Source organism: Erpetoichthys calabaricus, chromosome 4, assembly GCF_900747795.2.
Source record: "Erpetoichthys calabaricus chromosome 4, fErpCal1.3, whole genome shotgun sequence".
Classification (NCBI taxonomy): Eukaryota; Metazoa; Chordata; class Cladistia; order Polypteriformes; family Polypteridae; genus Erpetoichthys; species Erpetoichthys calabaricus.
In genome coordinates, this window is record NC_041397.2 from 145,853,049 (window position 1) to 145,877,199 (window position 24,151).

The following is a 24,151-nucleotide window of genomic DNA, read 5'->3' on the forward strand; positions in this document are numbered from 1 at the left end:
ATAATTAATTGGGTTGAACAACTGATGGATAGATGTTTGATAGATGTTAAACCAGTCTGTTAATTAATTTTTTCACTTATTTTTGTCTTTTGTTACATGGATTCCTAGCATAAAATAAATGCTTCTGTGAGATGCACTAAGCATGCAGCTTATACTTATTTAGTAAAAACTGCTTGACAGTATTGTCTGTATTAGCTGTGAAATGCTATTTACAGAAGTATGGCATTTTTCCTATTTATTAATTCCTACTTTTTATACTTCCTGCTGCTCAAAATCAAAACTATTAAGATCAGTTTTAACTTGTAAACGTTTGATTAAATAGTCATTGAATAAAGAATACTTTCAAAAGAAATCTACTCTTTAGTGTGTGTTCCTTTAATTTTGCACACAGTATTCCAGCAAAGGAAAAAGCATCTGTTTCAGATGGAAAATGAAGTTGTGCATTTGCCTCAGGTGACAGGTAACAGATCATCAGATTGCACCAGGGGTCGACATTTGCCTTTCTAACATTTATGGTCCACTGGTTTCCAAGTCTTGTCTGCCGGTACATTCAGATACCCTGCTGTTTTGTTTTCTGTTACACTGTACAATATAACAAATCATTGTCTCAAAAAATAACCCAAGGAATATTATGGCAGCAGGTGGTTTTATTTTCTGAGATTGGAAAGAAAAATCTTTAAGGAACATGTTTTAGTTTTAGAAAATATATGTTTGTAGTTAGTCGAAGATCTGGTGGTTTGGGGGAAAACTCTAATAAGGAAATGGAATAAATACTTTTTTAAGTCAGAAATAAGGCAGTAGCCACAGGTCTTATAAAACAAATGTGGAGATAGTGAACTAAAAGAATTAAATATTTAAACAGTTTTGACAGAGAGAACGAAGTGATATTTACAACATTTTAGAATCTTAGTTTTTTCTATTTAAATTGTACCTTTTTCTACTTTGAAAAAGGCAATTGCCTTTATCATGAAATTCTATCTATACTAATAAAAGGCAAAGCCCTCACTCACTCACTCACTCACTCATCACTAATTCTCCAACTTCCCGTGTAGGTGGAAGGCTGAAATTTGGCAGGCTCATTCCTTACAGCTTACTTACAAAAGTTAGGCAGGTTTCATTTTGAAATTCAAAGCGTAACGGTCATAACTGGAACCTCTTTTTTGTCCATATACATTAATGGACTGCAGCTCGCTGGCTGTGGAAGGCGGGGTTGCGGGGGTTGCGTATCGCGTCATCACGCCTCACACATAATCATGTGAACTGACTGTGAAGGAGAAAGGACGGCCTTATATGCCATTCGTTTATAAAACAGCGGACAGGCTGTGTAAAGGCAGCTTCACAAAAAAACAGATCCTTAACAAATTGTTATTTGTATATTTTCCCTCAATTTAAAAAGGTTTTCTTTTCTTCTTAATTAAAATTTAAAAGCAATACTTCACCGCTGCGAAGCCCCTCTAGCGCTGACGTCCGAGGTTCGATTCCCGTAAGGGAGTGCAGTGAGTGTGTACGCCTGATGAGCCCAGAATTAGGGCGAAACACGTGTCGCGTACTCTTTGCATTATTTGACAGTAAACTATTTTCAACCATTCTATAATCTGCTTCTCACAACTGAAGGCACCGTGGCTGATGTTAGCTGACTTGCTGGCCAACCATAAGCGTTACCTGGTAGGTAACCACCCATACAATCAGATTGCGATTCAGACTATGAATGCCGTGAATGTAATTACCCCGATCTACATGCTGTCAAATAAACGAACCACACGCCGTGGCGCAATGTTAGGGGCTTCGCCTCTACCGCTGACGTCTGAGGTTCGATTCCCGTAAGCGAGTGCAGTGAGTGTGTACGCCTGATGAGCCAAGAATTAGGGCGAAACATGTGTCGCGTACTCTTTGCATTATTTGACAGTAAACTATTTTCAACCATTCTATGATCTGCTTCTCACAACTGAAGGCACTGTGGCTGATGTTAGCTGACTTGCTGGCCAACCATAAGTGTTACCTGGTAGGTAAGCACCCATACAATCAGATTGTGATTCAGACTATGAATGCCGTGAATGTAATTACCCCGATCTACATGCTAGAGAATACCTCAATGAAGAAGAAACAGTGTGTAAGCATACATATTAACACATGTGCAATTAAACGTGTGCATTTACGGGGTGATGTCTCAGGCTTAAAAGCTCGCCTTTTATTAAAAAGGTAAATGCAAACTGTTTTCATTCCGAAGGGCACAAACCACGTTGGATTTCAGCCGTTAAACGCGCAAAAATGTCGGTACACCAGATAAGTAAGCGCAACATATTATCAGTTGTATTGTATGCTTACAATACATATAGAAATGTGTTAATCATTAACTAATAGTATGGGATGGTGTTTTTCGACTCGCGCCTTGATTTAAACGATTCCATGTCTTGGTGGGTTTGCGTAGCTTATTGTCAATATCTTTACACCTGTTTTTAAGACTTATTGACTGAAACGGGCTTTCACGAAAAAAGTTAGGGCTTTGCTACAGGATACACCCTCCACAAGTTAAGGAAGTAAAAATAAAGGTATATATTTCTGTTTTATTTAAACCTTTTAAGTTCGTATGCATAGCCCCATTTGGCTGTTTTAGTTTTTTTTTTTTCTTTCTTCAGTAATATTTAATCTCCTTAAAGAAAAACAACATATGCATTTTACTTTTTTTGTATCTCTTTAGTAATATTTTAGTGTAAAAGGATAACCAGTATTTAATGTTACTTTATAAAGTTATTTTACACAATGTTGAAAAATTAATAAGAAAGCTACATATTTTGGCAGCTGCTGCTTTCATTTTCAATGAAATGAAAAAAGCTCTCCAAGAGAAAACCTCAATGAAGAAGAAACAGTTTGCACTATCTAAAAAGGAGAAACCCTCATTTATAAAGGTTTGCTGCAGATGACTTAACTGAAAATAAATGAATAGTTCCTATGTGTATAATACATATTTATCTATTTGACTTATGCCTTTATTCCAGCAACTTGCAACATCTGAGGTACAATTTGTTACATTACTTTTGTTTTTTGCAGCACAGGCAGGTGAAGTGACTTCCTCAGGGTCACACAGTGGTGTCAGTACCAGGATTTGAACTGACAAGCTCCGGGTTTGCTGAAATATTACTGAAGAAAGAAAAACAATATAAACGGGAAAATGGGGCTATGCATACAAATGTCCATCCATCCATTATCCAACCCGCTACATCCTAAATAAAGGAGCCAATCCCTGCCAACACAGGGCACAAGGCAGGAAACAAACCCCGAGCAAGGTGCCAGCCCACCGCAGGGCGCACACACCCACACACACCCACACACCAGGGACAATTTAGAATCGCCAATGCACCTAACCTGCATGTCTTCGGACTGTGGGTGGAAACCGGAGTACCCGGAGGAAACCCAGACAGACACGGGGAGAACATTCAAACTCCACGCAGGGAAGCGAACCCGGGTCTCCTAACTGGCACCTTTCACTGCGCCACCATGCCGCCCGCATACAAACTTAAAAGGTTTAAATAAAACAGAAATATATTCCTTTATTTTTACTTCCTTAACTTGTGGAGGGTGTATCCTGTAGCAAAGCCCTAACTTTTTTCATGAAAGCCCCTTTCAGTCAATAAGCCTTAAAAACAGGTGTAAAGCTAAACTTGCAGCACCGCTATTCAATTACACTTGCCTAACGCCTCTCCTAAGGGGAGATACTGTGGGATCTGGGCATCAGCCAAAGCACCAATCACAGGCCCGATTAGAAAGCGGGAAGCTGTGATTTGTCGTCTCCCTCCCATGTAACAATCACATCCCGTGTTACAACGCACTATGTATGTATGTATATATGTACTGTATATATATGTATATGTAGATATGTGTATATGTAGATATGTAGATATGTATATATATGTATATATGTATAGGTATATATATGTTTACATAACCTCTTTAACACACTACTTCTCCGCTGCGAAGCGCATTCTGCCACATGCAGTATGATGCCTTGTTAAATACCATTTATCTACTTGGCAGTTTTTCAGCGGGTTTTTTTGTTCATATTATAAGTCTTCAGGATGAGAAGAAACTGAAATGGTGTGGCTTACTCTGGCTGTGTTGTCCATTTGTCATCTAATGTCTTGGGCTGGAAAGGGTTAGCCATAGTACATTAGACTGGCATGCTTACTTAAGATGTGCATCGTGTGATATATGTCCGGCCATTCATCCCGGCCAATACCCCCAGGCCACCAGATGGAGACCTCCCTGCAGCATGGAGGTGCCCCGAAGACCAGCAGGGAATCCTGGACAATGGAGTTTTTATCCACAGCCCTGCTGGATACCATGGGGGCCGCTAGAGGACACTACAGGGAGGAACAAGGAGTATTTTCCCTACAACCTGGAAGTGCGTCCTAAGCATGTGAACAGAGGAAATGACGTGCTTCTCGGTTGAAGAAAAGGAGTTTTTATCTGACCCAGAAGTGTTCCTAGTCACATGGACAGAGAGAGCGAAACACTTCCAGGTCATGGACTATAAAAGGACTGTGGGAGATCCCAGACGTTGAGCTGAGTCGGGAGAAAGGGTGGCAACGCGTCTGGGAGTGGAGGATTGTTTATTGATTATTGATTTACTAGCAAAATTCCTGCACTTCGCAACAGCGAAGTACTGCCTTAAAATTGTTATTAAGAAGAAGAATAAACATTTTTAAACTGAGGGAAAATATACAAATAATTATTTGTTAAGGATCTCTTTGTATACCATGTTGTCAGTTCGGCCCTCCGGTTGTAATATGACCAAACTGTGCGTTGAGCTTACTCTTGAGCATGCAACGTACAGTTGGCCATGTGAAAAGCAATCTTGCCTCAAATCAATGCCAACCTTTTGTAGGGTTTGTCCCTGAGACTTATTAATTGTCATTGCGAAGCAGAGCCTTACTGGAAATTGGAGGCGTTTGAATTGAAATGGGAGATCAGAGGGTATGACGGGGATGCGAGAAATAAAAACTCTCTCCCCTGAGCCACTGCCAGTAAAAATAGTTGCCTCAATTAGGTTCTTTTGCAGACACGTGACCTGAAGTCTCATGCCGTTACAAAATTTCAGTGGCTGTACGCAAATCCACAATCGGCTTTTTTGAGCAAAACCTGTTGTTTTCGTATGAGCCGCTTTTTATTATTGGGATCGTACCTTGAAACAGAAGCTCTATTAACTTCTGGATTTGCCTGCGAGTATTTAGCAACAGCGTCTCTATGAACTTGTGGATTTGCCTGCGAGTATTTAGCGACAGCGTGTCTATTAACTTGTGGATTTTTCTGCGAGTATTTGGCGGCAGCGTCACAAAGTTGTTTCCATCTAGCTGCATCAGAAAATGTACCACGACGTCTGACACGCCTCCTTTTTACTGTTTTCTCACAGCTTGGATTGCTGCTGTCATAATCAGTTTGAGTTTCATGGTTTGTTTCAATTATGTTAGTATTTGCAGGACTTGTTGTGTTAAAATGACATTTGGCATCTGTCAAGCGTTGTAAGCATACAACCGGTTTCATCGATAACTTCGCATCCAGCTTTTGAGAGCTGAAACATTCATAAACATCAAAGTGTCCACTACTCAAATCGTCACCTGTGAATCTAAGAGGCACTGGCAGTTCTCCAAACGTGTAAAATAAGCAGGCAGCCAACTACGTGGGAGGCTTAGGGATGGGGGACGCAATATAGGCAGGCAGCCAACTACGTGGGAGGCCGGGGGACGCAGGACGCAACCCCAACTCACACGGCGACCGAGCTGCAAGCTATGGACGTATATATGTACGTAAGTAGGATTCAGTTATGACCGTTATGTGTAGAATTTCGAAATGAAACCTGCTTAACTTTTGTAAGTAAGCTGTAAGGAATGAGCCTGCCAAATTTCAGCCTTCTACCTACACAGGAAGTTGGAGAATTAGTGATGAGTGAGTCAGTGAGTGAGGGCTTTGCCTTTTATTAGTATAGATTGTATTGTAGTGTTTATGAGTATAGTGGAGTGGAGGGTGCTTGGTGTACATAATTATTATAAAATAAATAAGTATTGGACTTTTACCTGGTGTCTGATGTATTGTCCGAGGGTTCAGGAGAGCGAGAGTGCCCCCTATCTGTCACAATAGTAATATATATTATACATTATACCCACTCTGTGACAAAGTGGGCATTTTGCTAGGCTTTTGGAGGTACACAGACATTCTCTGCTAAAAGAATGATTTGAATGGTTGAGCTGTTCTGCAGCTCTAACATGTGACAAACTTTTTTCACCTAGGTTTCTGAATTTCATCTTATAACCAGAGATTTTACAGTAGAACTACCTTATCTGCAGCTTTCAAAACCTGAGTGGTATCTGGAACACACCCATCTTAACCCTGCAATAGCAAGGTTGACTCCTTTGTTACTGTGACAGGCTCCTTCAAGAACCTAAGATCAGGTACTGACCTGTACTGAGACTCTAGATCAAATCAGTAGAAGCAAGACATACCTTTAAAAGCCTAGGTTCATATATCTGTTTGCTATACTTGGGTCCAGAAAGGAAATTTTTACTGCTGACTGAAAGTAAGATATTAAAAAGGAAAACAGAACAGAGGAGGGTTAGTAGCAGTTAATAATTATTACATTACTTATATTCTTGTGCAAATGACCTACAAACAGAAAGAGCAATATGCACAGCTAATCAATACCTCTAATCAGGGTATACTAGACAAATATAGTAAGTCTTCAGCCTAGATTTAAAAGCTGAGACTGAAGGAGCATCTCTTATATAAGCAGACAGATTGTAACTTAAAGCCCAATCTCCTACTGTTATTTTATTTATCCTTGGAATCTTTAGTAGGTCGGCATCTTGAGATATTAATGCATAGTCCAGTTTATCCATTTAAGGCTGTATATGAAAGAAAGGATTTTAAAATCAGACCTAAGCATAACTGGAAGCCAGTGAAAAGAGTTAAGGACAGGATTCATGTGGTGGTACTTTCAAGTATTTGTAATTACTACAGGGGAGGCATTTTGAATTAAATGAAAGCTGCATACAGAATGATTTGAACAGGCCTTGAATAACACATTAAAGCAGTCAATCCAACTAGAATGCATTAATTAATGTCACAGTATCCTCCATATTTAAAAACTTTCTTAATTTTCCAATATTTTTAAGATGGAAACAATAAGAAGAACCATGGTGACCCGAGTGGTGCTAAGGGGCAGCCAAGGAAGGAGGTAGTGGGCCAGGCTGCAGAAAGTTACCATCAGCATTTATCAGAAAGAAAGACTGGTGCTCACTTTGGATGAAGAGTGTAAGTACCTTTTATTAGACTTTTTCACAAAGAGGCCTCTCAGATCAACTCAGTTGGTTCTTTATTGCAAAAATGGAGCTTTCGGTTAGGTTGCTGCTATGGACACTTGAACGGAGCTTGCTATCTGCTGTTTAACTGCTGGACACTTGGAAAGGAGCTGTTTCCAGCAAGAAATCTTTCTTTCCATTTTTTGATTAAGGATATGTAACCTGTAACTATGTAACTGGACCAATTTGGAAATGTCTTTTGGGACTGATATGAAGACTGCATTAATCCACCCAGGTTATATCATTCTTTGTATTGCTTTTATTTGCTGCTGTTGGTTATTATGCAAATAAATATGTTTTTAAAGTAAAAGCTGGAAGCAAGTACTCTGGTTAATTGCTATCATTTCCAAATGTTATGAGTGATTATTTATTGTCTCTGCTGTACAAAAGAATATCTTTGTGAAGCCCTCAATTACTGGCAAACTAGGTTGAAGTAAAGAATTAGAAGCAAAAGACCACCGCAGTTGGCAAAGTCCTCTGCTGATAGAGGTCCCTAGGACCGAATATGCAGATTACAATGGACATTGAGGCAGGGAAGAGGTTACAGGTAATAGCTTCTTTTGCCACTTCTTTCTATGCTCCATTAAGAAAAGAATCTAAGAGGTTAGTTAATACATTTTGTGTTAGATGCACATCACAGGTAATTTGATGCAACAAAAAAAACACAAATAAGTTTTACCATTAAAATTCTTCTAAACGGTTTGCAAATTGTTCAGTATATCTTGGTTTTCTTTGAACAACTAAAAAAGTTAAGTTACACAGCTAAATCATTCCTAAAAATGTATTAGTCTGAAATGTAAAACTGCAACCAACTGACATTGTGCTAAAATCTGAAGGCTCTGGTCTACAGGCTTCTTCTCCCATTCCTAAATTTTCTTCTGTTCTTACAGTTTTTAATGTTCCAATAAATACATCCTTCACATTAACAGTGGGCTGAAATTTATTGAACCACTTTAAAATAACATTATGAGAAAGAATTATTCCTCACCAAGCTACATTAAACTTAGTATAAATTCTTCTTTGCATGTTTGTTACAGATTTGGATTCAATATATACCATAACAGCTAACACACAATGAGGCTTTAACCTTTTTTTCCATTGCTGCTTAAACTGTATTTAGCCTATAGCGCTGCCATGCTACTATATACCGACCCTGTTCATTCACTCATTATCTAGAACACAATAAAAATCATTACATCCTTGTGGGGTACCCATAATTTTCATTTCAACATTTCAAACCTGCATTGTGGACCCTTCACCTCTTAAGTTTGCCTGTGTCTTTGCCTCCTCTCTTGCCCCTTTTCTTATGCATGCTGTTGCTGTTAGTAATCTCAGCTTTATTGTTTCACAGGTTGTGAGAGGAGTGGTGGTCAGAGTTGCAAGATATCACTAGGAATTATGGCCTAGAATCTCAAAGAAAATAGCCAAAAAGTGGTCCAGTTGAAACAGTAGTGTCATGTCATTTGTATCATTAAACCATATTCAAATGCATAGATGCTAAATGCAAGAATACACTTTTGCATTTCGAGAGGGGGAAGATCTCTTTCCTACACTAAGGCTGCAGCTTTACAATATATTTCCACTCACAGAGTGGTGACACGATTCATGTTTAGGAAATAGGAGCTTCACTGTACGCTGTACAGGAGATGGTACTAACCCAATAAATCCATAAATATAAAAACATACTATTTACTGATTACCTTTCCTATAGTTTCAACTTTCAATCAAAAGGGATCTACTTATGAAACATTACTATAGTCCTCACGATTTTAACACAGGATAGTGTTTTTTAAGCTTCTTTCAAATAACACTGTCATGTTTTGGGCTATTTTTCAGCAGCACCCTAACCCCTCCCCCACTGTGCTAGAAACGCCAAGGCACAGATTTAGGCTGACACATAAGCAGTGTTGCTGCTGATCCTCGAAAGCTGCAATGTAAATCCAGTGTTGCACTGTAAATATTTATAAACCCTTTTTCATCACTTGTAGTATTCCTTTTTAGAATACACACACACAGGCATTCTGGTGAGAAAGACAAAGGAGTGCCTTTATCATGAACTGATAACTAAGGAAATTCAGAATGTCAGAAAGAGTCCTGAAGTTCTTCTATCACGTGGCAGTTGAAATCATACTGGTAGGATGCATCACTTTCAGGCATGGAAATGGTTTAAAATAGGGGCGCACAGCTCTACAGAGAGTTATGCATGTGGTTGAGTGCATCATGGGCATATCAAATCTCTATCATCCCTACTGGACCTATTCATAAAACGGTTGTATTACCAAAGTAGTAAGGATCATGAAGGACCCTTACCACCCTATCTACAACCAATCTAAATGGTTAAAATGTGGAAGGAGCCTGCATTGACTCAAATTAAGAACAGAAAGTATGAGAAAGAGCTTCATTTCCCAGGCAATAAAAACAACTAATGGCCATTTAAAACAGTCATCTATTATTTATATTTTTTGAGAATTATTTTTATTTAGCAATTACTATATCTCTATCTGCACCTTTTAATATATCTATTTTTAATGTATACTTTTTAATTTAATGGCACGAGACAGGCTGCTCACTGAGCTGCATATTATTATATACCCTTGAGTATGTACAGTACATGTGACAAATAAATAGAATCTTGAATGTTTGAAAATATAAATTGTATAAATTAGTCTGGACCAGAGCTGTGAAGTCGGTAGATAAATTCTTCGACTCCAACTCCGACTCCTTACTTTCCAGTACTTCTGACTCCTCTGTATTTAATATGCTAATTTATTTTCCATGTTGATTGAAGGAAGGAAACATACACATCATTTAACCACAGAACTACTGGCTAGGAAGCCGACTCTCTACCATATTGGCCAGTTAAACAAAAGACAAAAAAATGATAACAATAAGGTTTTATGGGCGGCACGGTGGCGCAGTGGTAGTGCTGCTGCCTCGCAGTTAGGAGACCCGGGTTCGCTTCCCGGGTCCACCCTGCGTGGAGTTTGCATGTTCTCCCCGTGTCTGCGTGGGTTTCCTCCCACAGTCCAAAGACATGCAGGTTAGGTGGATTGGTGATTCTAAATTGGCCCTAATGTGTGCTTGGTGTGGGGGTGTGTTTGTGTGTGTCCTGCGGTGGGTTGGCACCCTGCCCGGGATTGGTTCCCTGCCTTGTGCCCTGTGTTGGCTGGGATTGGCTCCAGCAGACCCCCCCACAGGGCACACACACACACACCAAGCACACACTAGGGACAATTTAGGATTGCCAATGCACCTAACCTGCATGTCTTTGGACTGTGGGAGGAAACCGGAGCACCTGGAGGAAATCCACACAGACACGGGAAGAACATGCAAACTCCACACAGGGAGGACCCGGGAAGCGAACCCAGGTCTCCTAACTGTGAGGCAGCAGCGCTACCCACTGCGCCACCGTGCCGCCCTACTTGTTAAACACATTATATCAATTTGTTTTTTCTATGTTTAAAGAGTAAGGCAATGAGTGTTCTTTTTGAACTGTTGAAGTTTGCAGTGCATCACTTTGTTAGCTGTACATTTTCAAAATTATTTTGTACTGATTTAAAAAGTTTTGTTTTTAAAGTCTCAAAGGTGTAACAGTATTTTATTGTGTAAAAGAAAACATTAGAATTATTTTTGGTAAAGTTCACATTCATAAAATAAGGATTATCCTTCTTCCGGCATCTCGGAGTTTGAATTTAAGTATTACTTAAAATCTGGATCTGAAAAATGCCAAAGCAAAGTAATTATGAATTATGAATTATTTGAATTATGTAAAAAATATACTTTGTTAATAGTTTAATACTTTGTATGTAATTAAGGCAGCGTCTTGACTTTAGTTAATTTTATTTGTACTGGTTCACTTTTGTTTATATGTTTATGTAAATATTTATAAAATTCCTCATAATGAATAAAAGTTAAGGAAAAAAACAACATGTTATAGTTATCAGTATTACCTCCATTTAATACCCTACTGAACCAACCAATATAGACCAACACTTACTATATCACTAGGTCTAAAGTGAAGGAAAAATATATAATCAGAGGTTTACTGGCCTTTAAGAGCTCCACAAATCTTGGTTCAACTTTCATGATTTTCACTACACACAAGGCCGTCTTACCAGCATTATAGGCCCCTGGGTAAAGTTGTGCACCGGGGCCTCTGTTTTGATAGCAAAACAGAAATACATACATAGGCATCAGAAATATCGTCGGCCTCTATGGTTCTGGGGGCCCCAGCCAATGCCCGTGGTGTGCATACTTTAAGATGTCCCTGATATACGATCGTGTTTGAGTCAGAAACACTGTAGCAGACTATAAATAGAACCCCTCTTTTTGAACCTATCCCCGTCACTGATTTGTAGCACGACAAACCCAAAATAACTGGATTTTTGGAAAAAAAAAATCAAGGCAGTTTTACCCCCACCTAGCAAGCCCCTTTATCAAAAAGAGGAGAACGTCGGAGCGGGGATCGCGTGCATCAGTCTGAAGAAGCTTTACCTAATAGACAATATGTTTCATATTATTTTGTAATGGTAAACGTTTGCCATGCGATGGCAGAACAATATTGTTAATGTCTAATGGTAAAATAAAACCCTTTCCATGCGCGTGCATGCTTTGTTAGTAATGAAGTAGGACTAAATACGCCTGCGTCTTTGTTTCCCTTCGCGCTGAAGACACTTTGAAAGTGAACGGACCGATTTCCTGCCTATTCTTGATAGTCATGGCTGCGCGCAGAGTTTGCATGTTAGCGTCCAGCATACTTAGGTACTGTATACTAGTGGTGGGTTTTATTTAAGTAGGAGGTCCTAACTGGTGCACCTTCTGAAGCTGTATTCTTTTTTATTTCTCCCAATAATTATAATTGTTTCATTAGGTTACACAAGTATACTGTTGGTCTTGCACGTTTAATTTACGGTTTCATATCGTACTGACTAGAAAAGGACACCGTAAATATCAGTATAATTAGTATTAAGCAACTCCAGTATCCAATAACGCTTTAACACGGAGTATACAGTATTCCAGTTTTTAGGAGTTCGGCACAATTTAAGCTTTATCAATCGACATATTTTATTTTTTGGGTACGATATTGATTCATATAGGGCTGCAACTGTTGTTTAAATTACCTGAATTTTTTATTAATATAGAGCAGAATTAAAAAAAAAAGAAACACTCCTTAGCTGTACTGCTTTCAGATCCACGGTTTATGGCACCACGTGCTTAAAACTTGAGTTAAACTTTAATTGCTTATGGTTTATCAGGCGTAAAAATTGCGCTTTTTGTGTATAAATTACAATTCTGACTTGAATCCTTCCCTTTCGTAAAAGTATCAAAAACTTAAACTTAGCCTATTAATTGACATGCTTTGTTATACTGCTTCTGTTCATCTAGGCTTAGATTTTTCTGCACTGCTTTAATTTTTTGTCCCATTTTACCCCATACTCTGGTGGCATAGGAACAAATATATCATTTACATATATTAATTTTAAAAGTTAACCATATCTAAATAAACAATAGTAATTGCAAATTTGCTGTATTTTAAGAAAAGGTCTTTTTCTCTTGTAGGTATTCTGTTGGTGTACCACGCTTCAGCAGGCAAAGACTGTTCATTAGAATTCCATATTTCCTGCAAAGACATTGGCATTCTGTGTCACTAGGAGCTGGACTATGTGCAATTCCCTTTGTACCGGTATTGTGTTCAGTAGTTTATATTACACTTAAAAAATTAAAATTTTTGGTTTGAGAGTATATTATGTTAAAAAGTTTATAACCCAGTTTTTAGATAACCAGTTCAAAAAGTCTCATATACTGTCACAGGTTGTGTCTAGCAAAAGGCAATTAAACTTTACACAAAAAAAGAACAAAAACATTAAGGCAATAACAAATGCTGTTAAGATTTCTAATAAATAATATTCACTTAACTGTAGAATGCAGGTATGTTCAATTTGTTTTAATGCAGTCATACAGATAAAAATACATAGCTTAACACAACAAAGTCTCTTGGATCTGTTTTAAAGGTGATGAATGCTGTTGAATACAAATAAACAATAGTACAAAAATTATTTCATAGATTAAAAATCTTCAGTGCTTAGGTGTTGCTCTTAAATCTAAACTATAGCTCTGTTTTTGCTGTTTTATGCACAGTTCTAAAATAATTTCAGAACTGCATATAAACGTGCAGTTCTTCCATTCATATAAATTTCATCTTGGCATGTAAGACAGAAGCCAACTATGGACAGAATAATACCCCAGTGTAGGTCATGCAAACAATTATACACTAGGTTGTTCTTTATTTAACTAAATACAAATTGAACTCAAGTTCATCTCATTTAAACACATCCACAGTGGTCTGTAGTAAATATTAAGCTGCATTTCAGGCAACTGTCAAGGATAGTGATCTTCTTCAATGAAGTCTACTGTTTGGTTTGTTCAGGCAGTACATGGTACTGATCTCAATTAAGTTGTCTGTATTCACACACTTCAAATCTCACGTAATTGTTAATATCTGCATTCAAATTATATTTGAATTCTTTACCATAATCACACTAATGTTATTCAATAGCATAATACTTGCCAGTGTTATCAAGTTTGAATGTACATTCGGAATTACAATGAACATCGTCATCAGCGTACTGTATTAGTGTTGGTTTTCCATCTAGTCTTCAGTGATTGTAGACAAATTGTAGCTCAAAGGGTCTAGTTAATGGATTTAGAGTGGATGGTACAGATACTGTATTTGCAGTCATTATTCATCTTGCCTGAAGAAGGGGCCTGAGTTGCCTCGAAAGCTTGCATATTGTAATATTTTTAGTTAGCCAATAAAAGGTGTCATTTTGCTTGACTTTTCACTACATTCATAATGGCTAACACGGTACAACACCATAGTACTACAGTCATTATTCTAAAGTCTCTTTAAATAGAGGTGACTTGTATCGAAAAGTGTGTTGTGTTGCAAGTTAATCTTAGTCTTCCTCAAATGTTTGTCATGCAATGCACTATTAACCATTTGGGGTGTCTGCAGGTAATGAGTAGCATTGATGGTTTTCCCTAGTCATAAAATTATTAAAATTAAACCAGTATACACCCTTTACCTTCCCAAACTACACTTCACATTATCTGGGAAGCTGAGAGTACAATCTTTGGTCTCTGTATATTGGATAATATTGGTATAATGTCATTAGAGTCTCTGTACTTGACTCTCCAAATCAAAATGATGAAACAATTTCATCACCCATCAAAATAATCTTTGATAATTTGTGAGGAATCGTGTTGTGGCACAAAGTTTCTAGTGTCCCAAGATTTTTTACCATATTTTGGATGGTATGCTGCCCTTATCCAGGCCCTGCTGGATAAATGGTGATTGCCACTTATTGATACCCTACAGTGATTGCAATTTATAGTACCAGGATTGATTGGAATTAATTGTGTTTCAGTCTTTTTACACCAATGCCTGAATTTTGTTATTCCTGGACAAAGTGATTCCCATCCCATGTACAGTGCCTGTGAAAAGTATTCAGATTTTATTATAGCACAACATTCAATTACAGTGGATTTAATTTGACATTTTTGATATTAATCAACAGAAAAAGTGAGTCGTTAAATGTCAAAGTGAAGATACATCTCTGAAAAGTGATATAAATTAATACAAATAAAATCTAAAATAATTGATAACATAAGTATTTACCTATTTCATGTCAGTGATTAGTAAATACACCTTTGGCAGCAATTTCCTCCTTGAATGTGAGTGGAGGGTTCTATATCTGCTATGCACATCTGGACACTGTAATTTTTCTCATGTCTTCTTTTCAAAACTGCTGAAGCACTGTTAGGTTGTATGGGGATAGTGAGTGAACATCATTTTTTAAATTAAGACTCAGTTTCTCTTGTGGACTTTGATTTGACCACACCAGGGAATTAACATATTGGAAAATCAAATTTGGTTTTAACGTATTTCTGTGTAGTTTTGGCTTTATACTTGAGATCAAGATCTTGCTGGAAGACACATCTTCTCCCATGTTGAAGGTTTCTTACAGACTACATCAAGGATTTCCCTCTTACCCGAACAAGGGTATAGTGCCATCTGTACAGCATGAGAAGGCAGTACCACCATGGTAGGGATGATTTATTTTTTAATAATGTGCAGTGTTTGGCTTATTCTTAACATGGTGCTAAGGCTAATGGCAAAAAAGCTCAATTTTGGTCTCTTCAGACATAAAATCTTCTCCCAGTTGACTTCAGTGTCTCCCATGTGCTTTCTGGCGAACTTGTAGTCGATATGTCATGTGTATTTGTTTTTTTAACAGTGGCTTATACTTTTCCACTTTTTCATAAAACTGCAAGTGGAGAAGCACCTAGGCAGCGATTGTATGCATAGTCACTGTGTGGAAGGGTATGGCACTCCTGGTGGGGTTGACATTCTTAAAAAAAATAAATAAATAAATAATAAATTCCCATTTTTAAAATTGTCTTTAAATTACTTCACATAGTTTTTAAATACACATAACTGTAAATTTTTGCAATTGTTGCACGAAAATAGTTCTCAGGAACTGTAGTTATAGGCTAGTGCTGCAATGCTTTGCCCAGATGGTTTGGTATAGATGTCAGGTGATACACGAGTAAACACAAAAAAGGGGCTGCAGGCTAATGGGCCATAAAATGGACCATTAGTTACACCGCAGCAAATCCCAAGTTTCCATGTTAGGCTACATTTCATTTATATTGCTCTGTGTCATGACTGCACTCTTGTCTTGCTCTTCTGATATTGTTATCCTATGACATGTTCACTACACATGCCAGCCCTTGCTCATGAGGTCTGATGTAGCAGCTTCCTTTCGCTCCCCACACCTCTTTGAGCTGATCCATGCTAGGTTGGAGACTTCCCGGGACCAACACTTCAAGACTGACATATTTTTGCAAAAAAGAGCACATGTGAGTGCCTTGTCTGTCAACCTGACAAAAGCAATCTGCAAAGTGTTTCTTTCTCTCTGGTCCAGTCCAGTCTGCCAGTGTAACAGTATTTTTACTTTTGGTAGACTTATTTGCTGTTCGGTAAACTGTTCATCATTTTCAGAACTGTATACAATTTGGCAGACAAGTACAGAAGGTTTTACAACAAGGAAGAAAGACAAGTGTTAGTAATAATAAATTGCACATATGTAGCAATTGTAATGTTAATAATATCAATCCACAGTGGAAAGCTTTTGTTTCAGACAGAGTCTCCAGTGTTTGGTAACCTTTTTCCTTCCTTGGGGAAAAAAAAAAAACAGGAATTGGCTGAACCTTGAAGCAGAACTGTATAGCCATTAAGCAGGCTCAGCCTTTAAGTTGATATGACTGTTTGTGAGTAGTTTTTCTCATTTTATTTCACCATTTGTTGTATGTAACCTGTTTATTACTTTTCTCCTGCTTCTAATCTGGATACATCTATAACTGTTGTAGCAGACAACTGGGGACTTTGCCTGGCCGGGATGCCTCTTTGATGTAAGGACCAGGGGAGAGAACATATTTGGGGCAATATCTCCCCTGGAATACAAGAAGGCAAACCCCCTGGATTGCATCGGGGCCACAGGCTTGGAGCTGGGAAGCTCAAGCCTTTTGTGGCTCGTAGCCACCACCTGGGGGCGCTTGGAAAGTTCTGGAGCCCTGGTCTGCATCACTTCCGCCATACCCAGAAGTGCTGTCGGAAGAGGATCCAGGTGCCCATGCAACACTTCCGCCACACCCGAACAGCACCTGGAGCACTTCCCGGTGCAGTATAAAAGAGGCTGCCTCACTCCATTCAAGGAGCCAGAGTCAGGGGGGTTGAGGACAAAGCTTGACTGGAGACGGCAGTGAAGAGAAATAAAGGAAGAGTAAAAGAGAGAGAGAAGGGACTGTGCATATTGCTAAAGAGCATTATTGTTGATGGTTGATGATTTATGTGCTGGAAGTTTTAAAGTTTTAAAAAGCTTTTGTTGTTTCATATCAGTTAATTTAAAAATAATAATTTGGCTTATACAGTACATATAGAATACAAAATCATAGACTCATACAAAATAACTACTTTATCCTTGTTAAAATTGTCACCTGCAGTATTTTTATAGAATTATCATCTATAGTTGTGCCTAGTAACAGTTCAGTACTAATTCATTTAAGATAAAAAAAAATGGTGATGCTTAAAATACCTCCCTTCCTGGAGGTAGTATGCCAAGAAAAAAGTTTGAGTACCCTAGCCTAAATCTGATAATGTGATCATATATTCACCAAAAGTCTGCTATACTTAAGCATTTGCTTTGAATAATAGGTCTGCTATTATTAAAGCCATGCTGTGCAACTGCTGTTAGCAGGAACTGAGATCTAAGGACGTCCAGCTTTGCAGTATTGGGTTTGTATCAAGGTAACCAGGTGGTGCATCTTTTTGTGGGGTCTTGGCTTAAAGAAGTTAGGAAACCACTGAGCTAAGCCACTATACTGCCTCACCACCAGTTGGACCTTACAAATACAGGTGCATTTAGACTACAATCAATTGAAACATCTTGACTACAGACAGGTGATCTCCATTTAATTGAATATGTGGCTTTTATAGTCAATTGCCCATACCAATTATAATTTAGATGTGTCTTATTAAAAGTGGTGAAGACTTACGTGATCATTTGTATTTTATATTTTGTCGTTAATGTAGACCACTTTGCAGGGATCTGTCTTTTTTATGTTGATCAGTGTCAAAGCAAAATTGAATCCACTGTAATTCAGTGTTGCATAACAAAAAAAAGTTAAAATATCTAAAAGGTTGAATATTTTTATAGACACTGTAACTATATGTGGGAATTTCAGATGTTTTTATAAAAAATTATTATTATTGATTACTTAATTTATCTTAATGTGTGCACATAGCAGATTTATTTATTTTATTTCTTTGTGGTAATTGAAGAATAAATCCTACTTAAAATGAATACTAGTACAATCCAAATCTAGTCATTTTATCGGTGTCACACAAATAAGTAAACACCATAATTATTCAGAATACTTTCATTTACGACATTGTATTTCCAGAAATTTTAAAGCTCCTTTTGTAGTGACACACTGTTCAAATTAGGTTTATCAGGTTTACCACATTTGCTTGCATCAATATGTGCAGATTTGCAGGAAACATCATAAGCTGGTTAATAACCTTTAAAAAACTTGAAAATTAACATTAATCACCATTACTAAAAAGTAACATTTATTTGTAAAGCCAAATTAAAGTCTCAGATGTCACAAATTACCAATGTTTTCCTGGTTTTCCAAAACTCTCCCCATGCTTTTTAACTTATTTTCACGTTACACCTGTTGCAGCCATTTAACAAGACTGGCATGAACTGCATTACTGCAATCATTAAATCTGTCATGTTATTTTTTTACACTGTACTAATGGAAACCCTGTTGCCAACCAAAACTTAATATTCACCATCGCTTCAGTGTTTAGTAGTTTGTTTTTAGCAGTCAAGTTGGCTTTTTTTTGACTGATTTTACTTGTTGCATATGTAGCTGATAACGCCTGTGTGGAATTTTCTTGCTGCTTGGGCTTTCTTTAGGTAATTGGATTTTGTTACCATCCCAAATGCATGCAGATTAAGTTAACTGAATACCATAAATTGTCAGAGTAAGAGAAAGAGCGGCTGTATACTTACATGTGTATTGTGTGGTTGCATGGCATCCCTTCAAAAGTTGGATTCTGCCTGTCTCCTCGTTAACTTGATGTGGTTAAAGAATGGATGATGTGTATATGAACAGATTTACAAAATGACTGTAACCATTTCTATTATATTTCAGAGGGTGAAAACATCTTCTTTCGGCTGATCCCGTTAGGGGATGCCACAGCAGATCATCTTTTTCCATATCTTTCTGTCCTCTGCATCTCGTTCTGTTACACCCATCACCTAGATGTCCTCTCTCACCACATCCATAAACCTCTTCTTAGGCCTTCCTCTTTTCCTCTAACCTGGCAGCTCTATCCTTAACATCCTTTTCTCAATATACTCAGCATCTCTCCTCTGCACATGTCCAAACCAACGCAATCTTGCCTTTCTGACTTTGTCTCCAAACCGTCCAATTTGAGCTGACCCTCTAATATACTAATTTCTAATCCTATCCACCCTCGCCACACCCAGTGCAAATCTTAGCATCTTTAACTCTGCTACCTACAGCTCTGTGTCCTGCTTTCTGGTCAATGCCACCGTCTCCAACCCATATAACTTGGCTGGTCTCACTACCATGCTGTAGACCTTCCCTTTCACTCTTTCTGATACCTGTCTGTCACAAATTACTCCTGACACTGTTCTCCACCCTTTCCACCCTGCCTGCACACTCTCTTTCACCTCTCTTCCACAATCCACATTATTCTGTACTGTTGATCCCAAGTATTTAAACTCCTCCACCTTACACACATGTATTCTGTCTTGTTCCTACTGACCTTCATTCCTCTCCTCTCCAGAGCATATCTCCACCTCTCCAGGGCCTCCTCAACCTGTTCGCTACTATCGCTACAGATCACAATGTCCTCAGCAAACATCATAGTCCAATGGGGACTGCTGTCTAATCTTGTCTGTCAACCTGTCCATCACTATTGCAAATAAGAAAAGGCTCAGTGCTGATCCCTGATGTAATCCCACCTCCACCTTGAATGCATCCATCACTCCTACCACAGACTTCATTGTCACACTTCCCTCGTGCATATCCTGTACAACTCTTACGTACTTCTTTGCCACTCCCGACTTCTTCATATAATACTACAGCTCCTTTACACAATACAGTACAATACAATTTATTTTTGTATAGCCCAAAATCACACAAGAAGTGCCATAATGGGCTTTAACAGGCCCTGCCTCTTGACAGCCAATGCAACTCCTTCTGGCCTTCTCTATACTTCTCCATCAACATCCTCACGGCAAGTATCGCATCTGTGGTGCTCTTTCTTGGCATGAAACCATACTGCTGCTCACTAATCATCACCTCACTTCTTAACCGAGCTTCCACTACTCTTTCCCATAAGTTCATGCTGTGGCTCATCAATTTTATCCCCCTGTAGTTACTACAGTCCTGTACATCCCCCTTACTCTTAAATATCGGCACCAGTACCTTTCTTCTCCACTCCTTAGATATCCTCTCACTCTCCAAGATTCCATTAAACAATATGGTTAAAAACTCCACTTCCATCTCTCCTAAACACCTCCATGCTTCCTCGGGTATGTCATCTGGACCAACGGCCTTTCCATTTTTAATCCTCTTCATAGCTGTCCTTACTTCCTCCTTGCTAATCCATTGCACTTCCTGATTCACTATCTTCACATCATCCAACCTTCTCTCTCTCTTGTTCTCTTCATTCAACAGCCTCTCAAAGTACTTTTTCCATCTGCTCAACACACTCCTCGCTTGTGAGTACATTTCCACCTTTATCTTTATCACCCTAACCTGCTGCACATCTTTACCAGCTCTGTCCCTCTGTCTAGCTAATCGGTACAGGTCCTTTTCTCCCTCCTTAGTGTCCAACCTCTCATACAACTCATCATACGCCTTTTCTTTAGCCTTCCCCACCTCTCTCTTCACCTTGCGCCTTATCTCCTTGTATTCTTGTCTACTTTCTGCATTTTGCCTTCCTCTGTATACTCTCCTGCACTTTCCCATTCCACCACCATGTTTCCTTTTCCTCCTTCCTCTGTCCAGATGTCACGCCAAGCACCCTTCTTGCTGTCACCCTTACTACATCTGCTGTAGTTGCCCCACTGTCTGGCAACTCTTCACTGCCACCCAGTGCCTGTCTCACCTCCTTCCCAAACTCAACCTTGCAGTCTTCCTTTTTCAGCTTCCACTATTTGATCCTTGGCTCTGCCCTCGTTCTCTTCCTCTTCTTGGTCTCCAACGTCATCCTACAGACCACCATCCTATACTGCTTAACTACACTTTCCCCTGCCACCACTTTGCAGTCATCAATCTCCTTCAGATTGACTCTTCTGCACAGGATGTAATCTACCTGTGTGAATCTTCCTCCACTCTTGTACGTAACCCTATGTTCCTCCCTCTTCTTAAAATATGTATTCACCACAGCCATGTCCATCCTTTTGGCAAACTCCACTATCATCTGACCTTCTTCATTCCTCTCCTTGACACCATACCTACCCATCATCTCCTCGTCTCCTCTGTTCCCTTCAGCAACATGCCCATTGAAATCCGCTCCAATCACTACTTTCTGTCCCTTTGGTACACTGTTCATCACTTCATCCAACTCACTCCAAAAATCTGCTTTCTCATCCATTGCACACCCTACTTGCGGGGCATATGCACTAACAACCTTCATCATCACACCTTCAATTTTCAGCTTCATAATCATTACTCTGTCTGACACTCTTTTCACCTCCAAAACACACTTGACATACTGTTCCTTCAGAATAACACCTACCCCATTTCTCCTCCCATCCACACCATGATAGAACAGAATCCACCTCCAATCCACCTGGCCTTAGTCCCCTTCCATTTAGTCTCTTGCACGCACAATATATCAACCTTCCTGCTCTCCCTCATATCTACTAACTCTCTCCCCTTACCAGTCATACTGCCAACATTCAAAGTTCCTACCCTCAGTTCTACTCTCTTTACCTTCCTCCACTCCTGCCTTCGGACACATCTCCCCCCTCTTATTCTCCTTCTTCGGCCAACAGTAGCCCAGTTTCCGCAAGCACCCTGTTGGCAGTTGTTGTTAACCTGGGGCTCAACCTTTCCGGTATGGAAATTTATATTGTTGTCCACATATTGATTTGGCAAAATTTTACACCAGATGCCTTTCCTAACGTAGCCCTCCCCATTTATCCGGGCTTGGGACCAGCATGAAGAAACACACTGGTTTGTGCATCCCCTGTGGCTGGGTTCAGAGGGTGAATACATAGGGTTTGTTTATTTGTGGAGAGGATATGTGTGGCATTTTATTAGCCAGTGATCTATGTTCTTATAATTTCCAGTAGCAGCTTCCACCCACAACTGATTGGTGACAACACTGCACTTTTAACAGCAGGCACAAATCATTTTTTCCTAACTTGCTCCTTACTAAAGCTTTGTAATTGAGAGATCAATTAAATTTTTCCCACATTATTAAGTTAAAAAGTAATGGATTTTTTTAAATGGAAGGTTTGCTGGATCCCATGCAGGTGCTTTCATTTACATGTTAAAGTTATACATGATTGTCAACTGCAAGAAACGTCTCACTTCAGATGAAAATCAGTTACTGCATACCGTTAGATACCCTGTTGTTGCCAGAACTTTTTTTTGTCACTGTGAACATGTCATTTTAATCTGTGTTTGACTATGAATTCTTAGAGAAATCCAGTTAATCAAAGCTTTTTAGTATTAGCTTTATTGCAGTTCTTTTAGTTTAGACTACTTTAAAATATACTATATAGTTAAGTAAAAAAAGTATGATAAACGTTTTATATTACATATTAATTTGTAAAACTATTTAACACTGCATGGTATTTATTAATGAGTAATCGTTCATTAATTGATTTTCCTGAAGTTGATTTTGAACTTGTACAGTGCCTTTTTGAGGTTTTTTTTTCTAATTTTGGAACAATTTTAGCAGATGATGTTATGTCCCTACTGATTTGTGAAATGAATACTATGTTTAACTGCAAATAAGAGTCTTTGTACTTGGGTTTGACAATAAAAAAACACTGTTTGCTGTACAATTTAGTTCAATGAAATTTGACCTGTAAAGTCTATTAAATGTATGTAAAAGCTTTAACAGAAACCATTCACACAGAGCTCGTTACATAACAAAATTCAGTGAAGTGGCAATCAATATGGGAACATGCAAATGGTTTATTTAGTAAATATTTTGAAATCACTGTTGTTTTGAATTAAGAATATCCTGTACTAATCATATGTATACAGCACAACCTTTTTTACTAGCTAATATGTATCATTTTAGTTTACAACAAGTGTTTTAGTATAAATTGTTTAATGTTTGTGTTTAATATATCTTAATAAATATATTAATTACAATATTCTCTTAGGTATGTCCTTGTTTTTTTCAGTGAAATGAAGTCAGTTTTTCACAACCATATACACATTTAATTTTTATTATTGACATTTTTTTTCTCTTCTAAGTTTGATTCCAGCATGTTATTTCAAATTAATAGAACTCCCCTTTTAATGAGCAATCGGATACGCAGTTGAACCCTGTTTACTACTTCTTCTTTCGGCAACTCCTGTTAGGGGTTGCCACAGTGGATCATCTTCTTCCATATCTTTCTGTCCTCTGCATCTTGTTCTGTTACCCCCATCCATAAACCTTCTCTTAGGCCTTCCTCTTTTCCTCTTCCCTGGCAGCTCTATCCTTAGCATCCTTCTCCCAATATACTCAACATCTCTCCTCTGCACATGTCCAAACCAACACAATCTCGGCTCTCTGACTGTCTCACAACTGTCCAACTTGAGCTGACCTTCTAATGTACTCATTTCTAATACTATCCATCCTCGTCATGCCCAGTGCAAATCTTAGCATCTTTAACTCTGCTACCTCCAGCTCTGTCTCCTGCTTTTTGATCACAACAAGGACTATCTACTAATTTCTGACTAATTAAAATTCTCAGTCATTTGTTCCCTATAACGACAACACTTTTAGAGATGATCTCCTTCTCACAGTAACCTCATCTTGATAGGGATCTAATATGGTATATTGCAATAAACTCTTGAATGTTTTTATGAAATTGTTTTATATAAGGAAACAAATGAAGGTGAAAATTGGGGTGTGGACAGAAATGACCTAATATAAAAATGTAGTGATATAAGCTAATGATTAG

General features: G+C 38.4%; 1 protein-coding gene across 2 annotated transcripts in view; it reads left to right on the forward strand.

Annotated features, from left to right (window-relative positions):
• Positions 1-11,999: 11,999 nt before the first annotated feature.
• Positions 12,000-24,151, forward strand: part of diabloa (diablo, IAP-binding mitochondrial protein a) — a 46,300-nt gene continuing 34,148 nt past the window's right edge. For both annotated transcript variants that reach the window (XM_028791629.2, XM_051927039.1), the window contains exons 1-2: positions 12,000-12,110; positions 12,909-13,032. In XM_028791629.2, the coding sequence (XP_028647462.1) occupies positions 12,067-12,110; positions 12,909-13,032 (168 nt within the window). In that variant the 5' untranslated portion in view covers positions 12,000-12,066. The remainder of the gene's footprint in view (positions 12,111-12,908; positions 13,033-24,151) is intronic.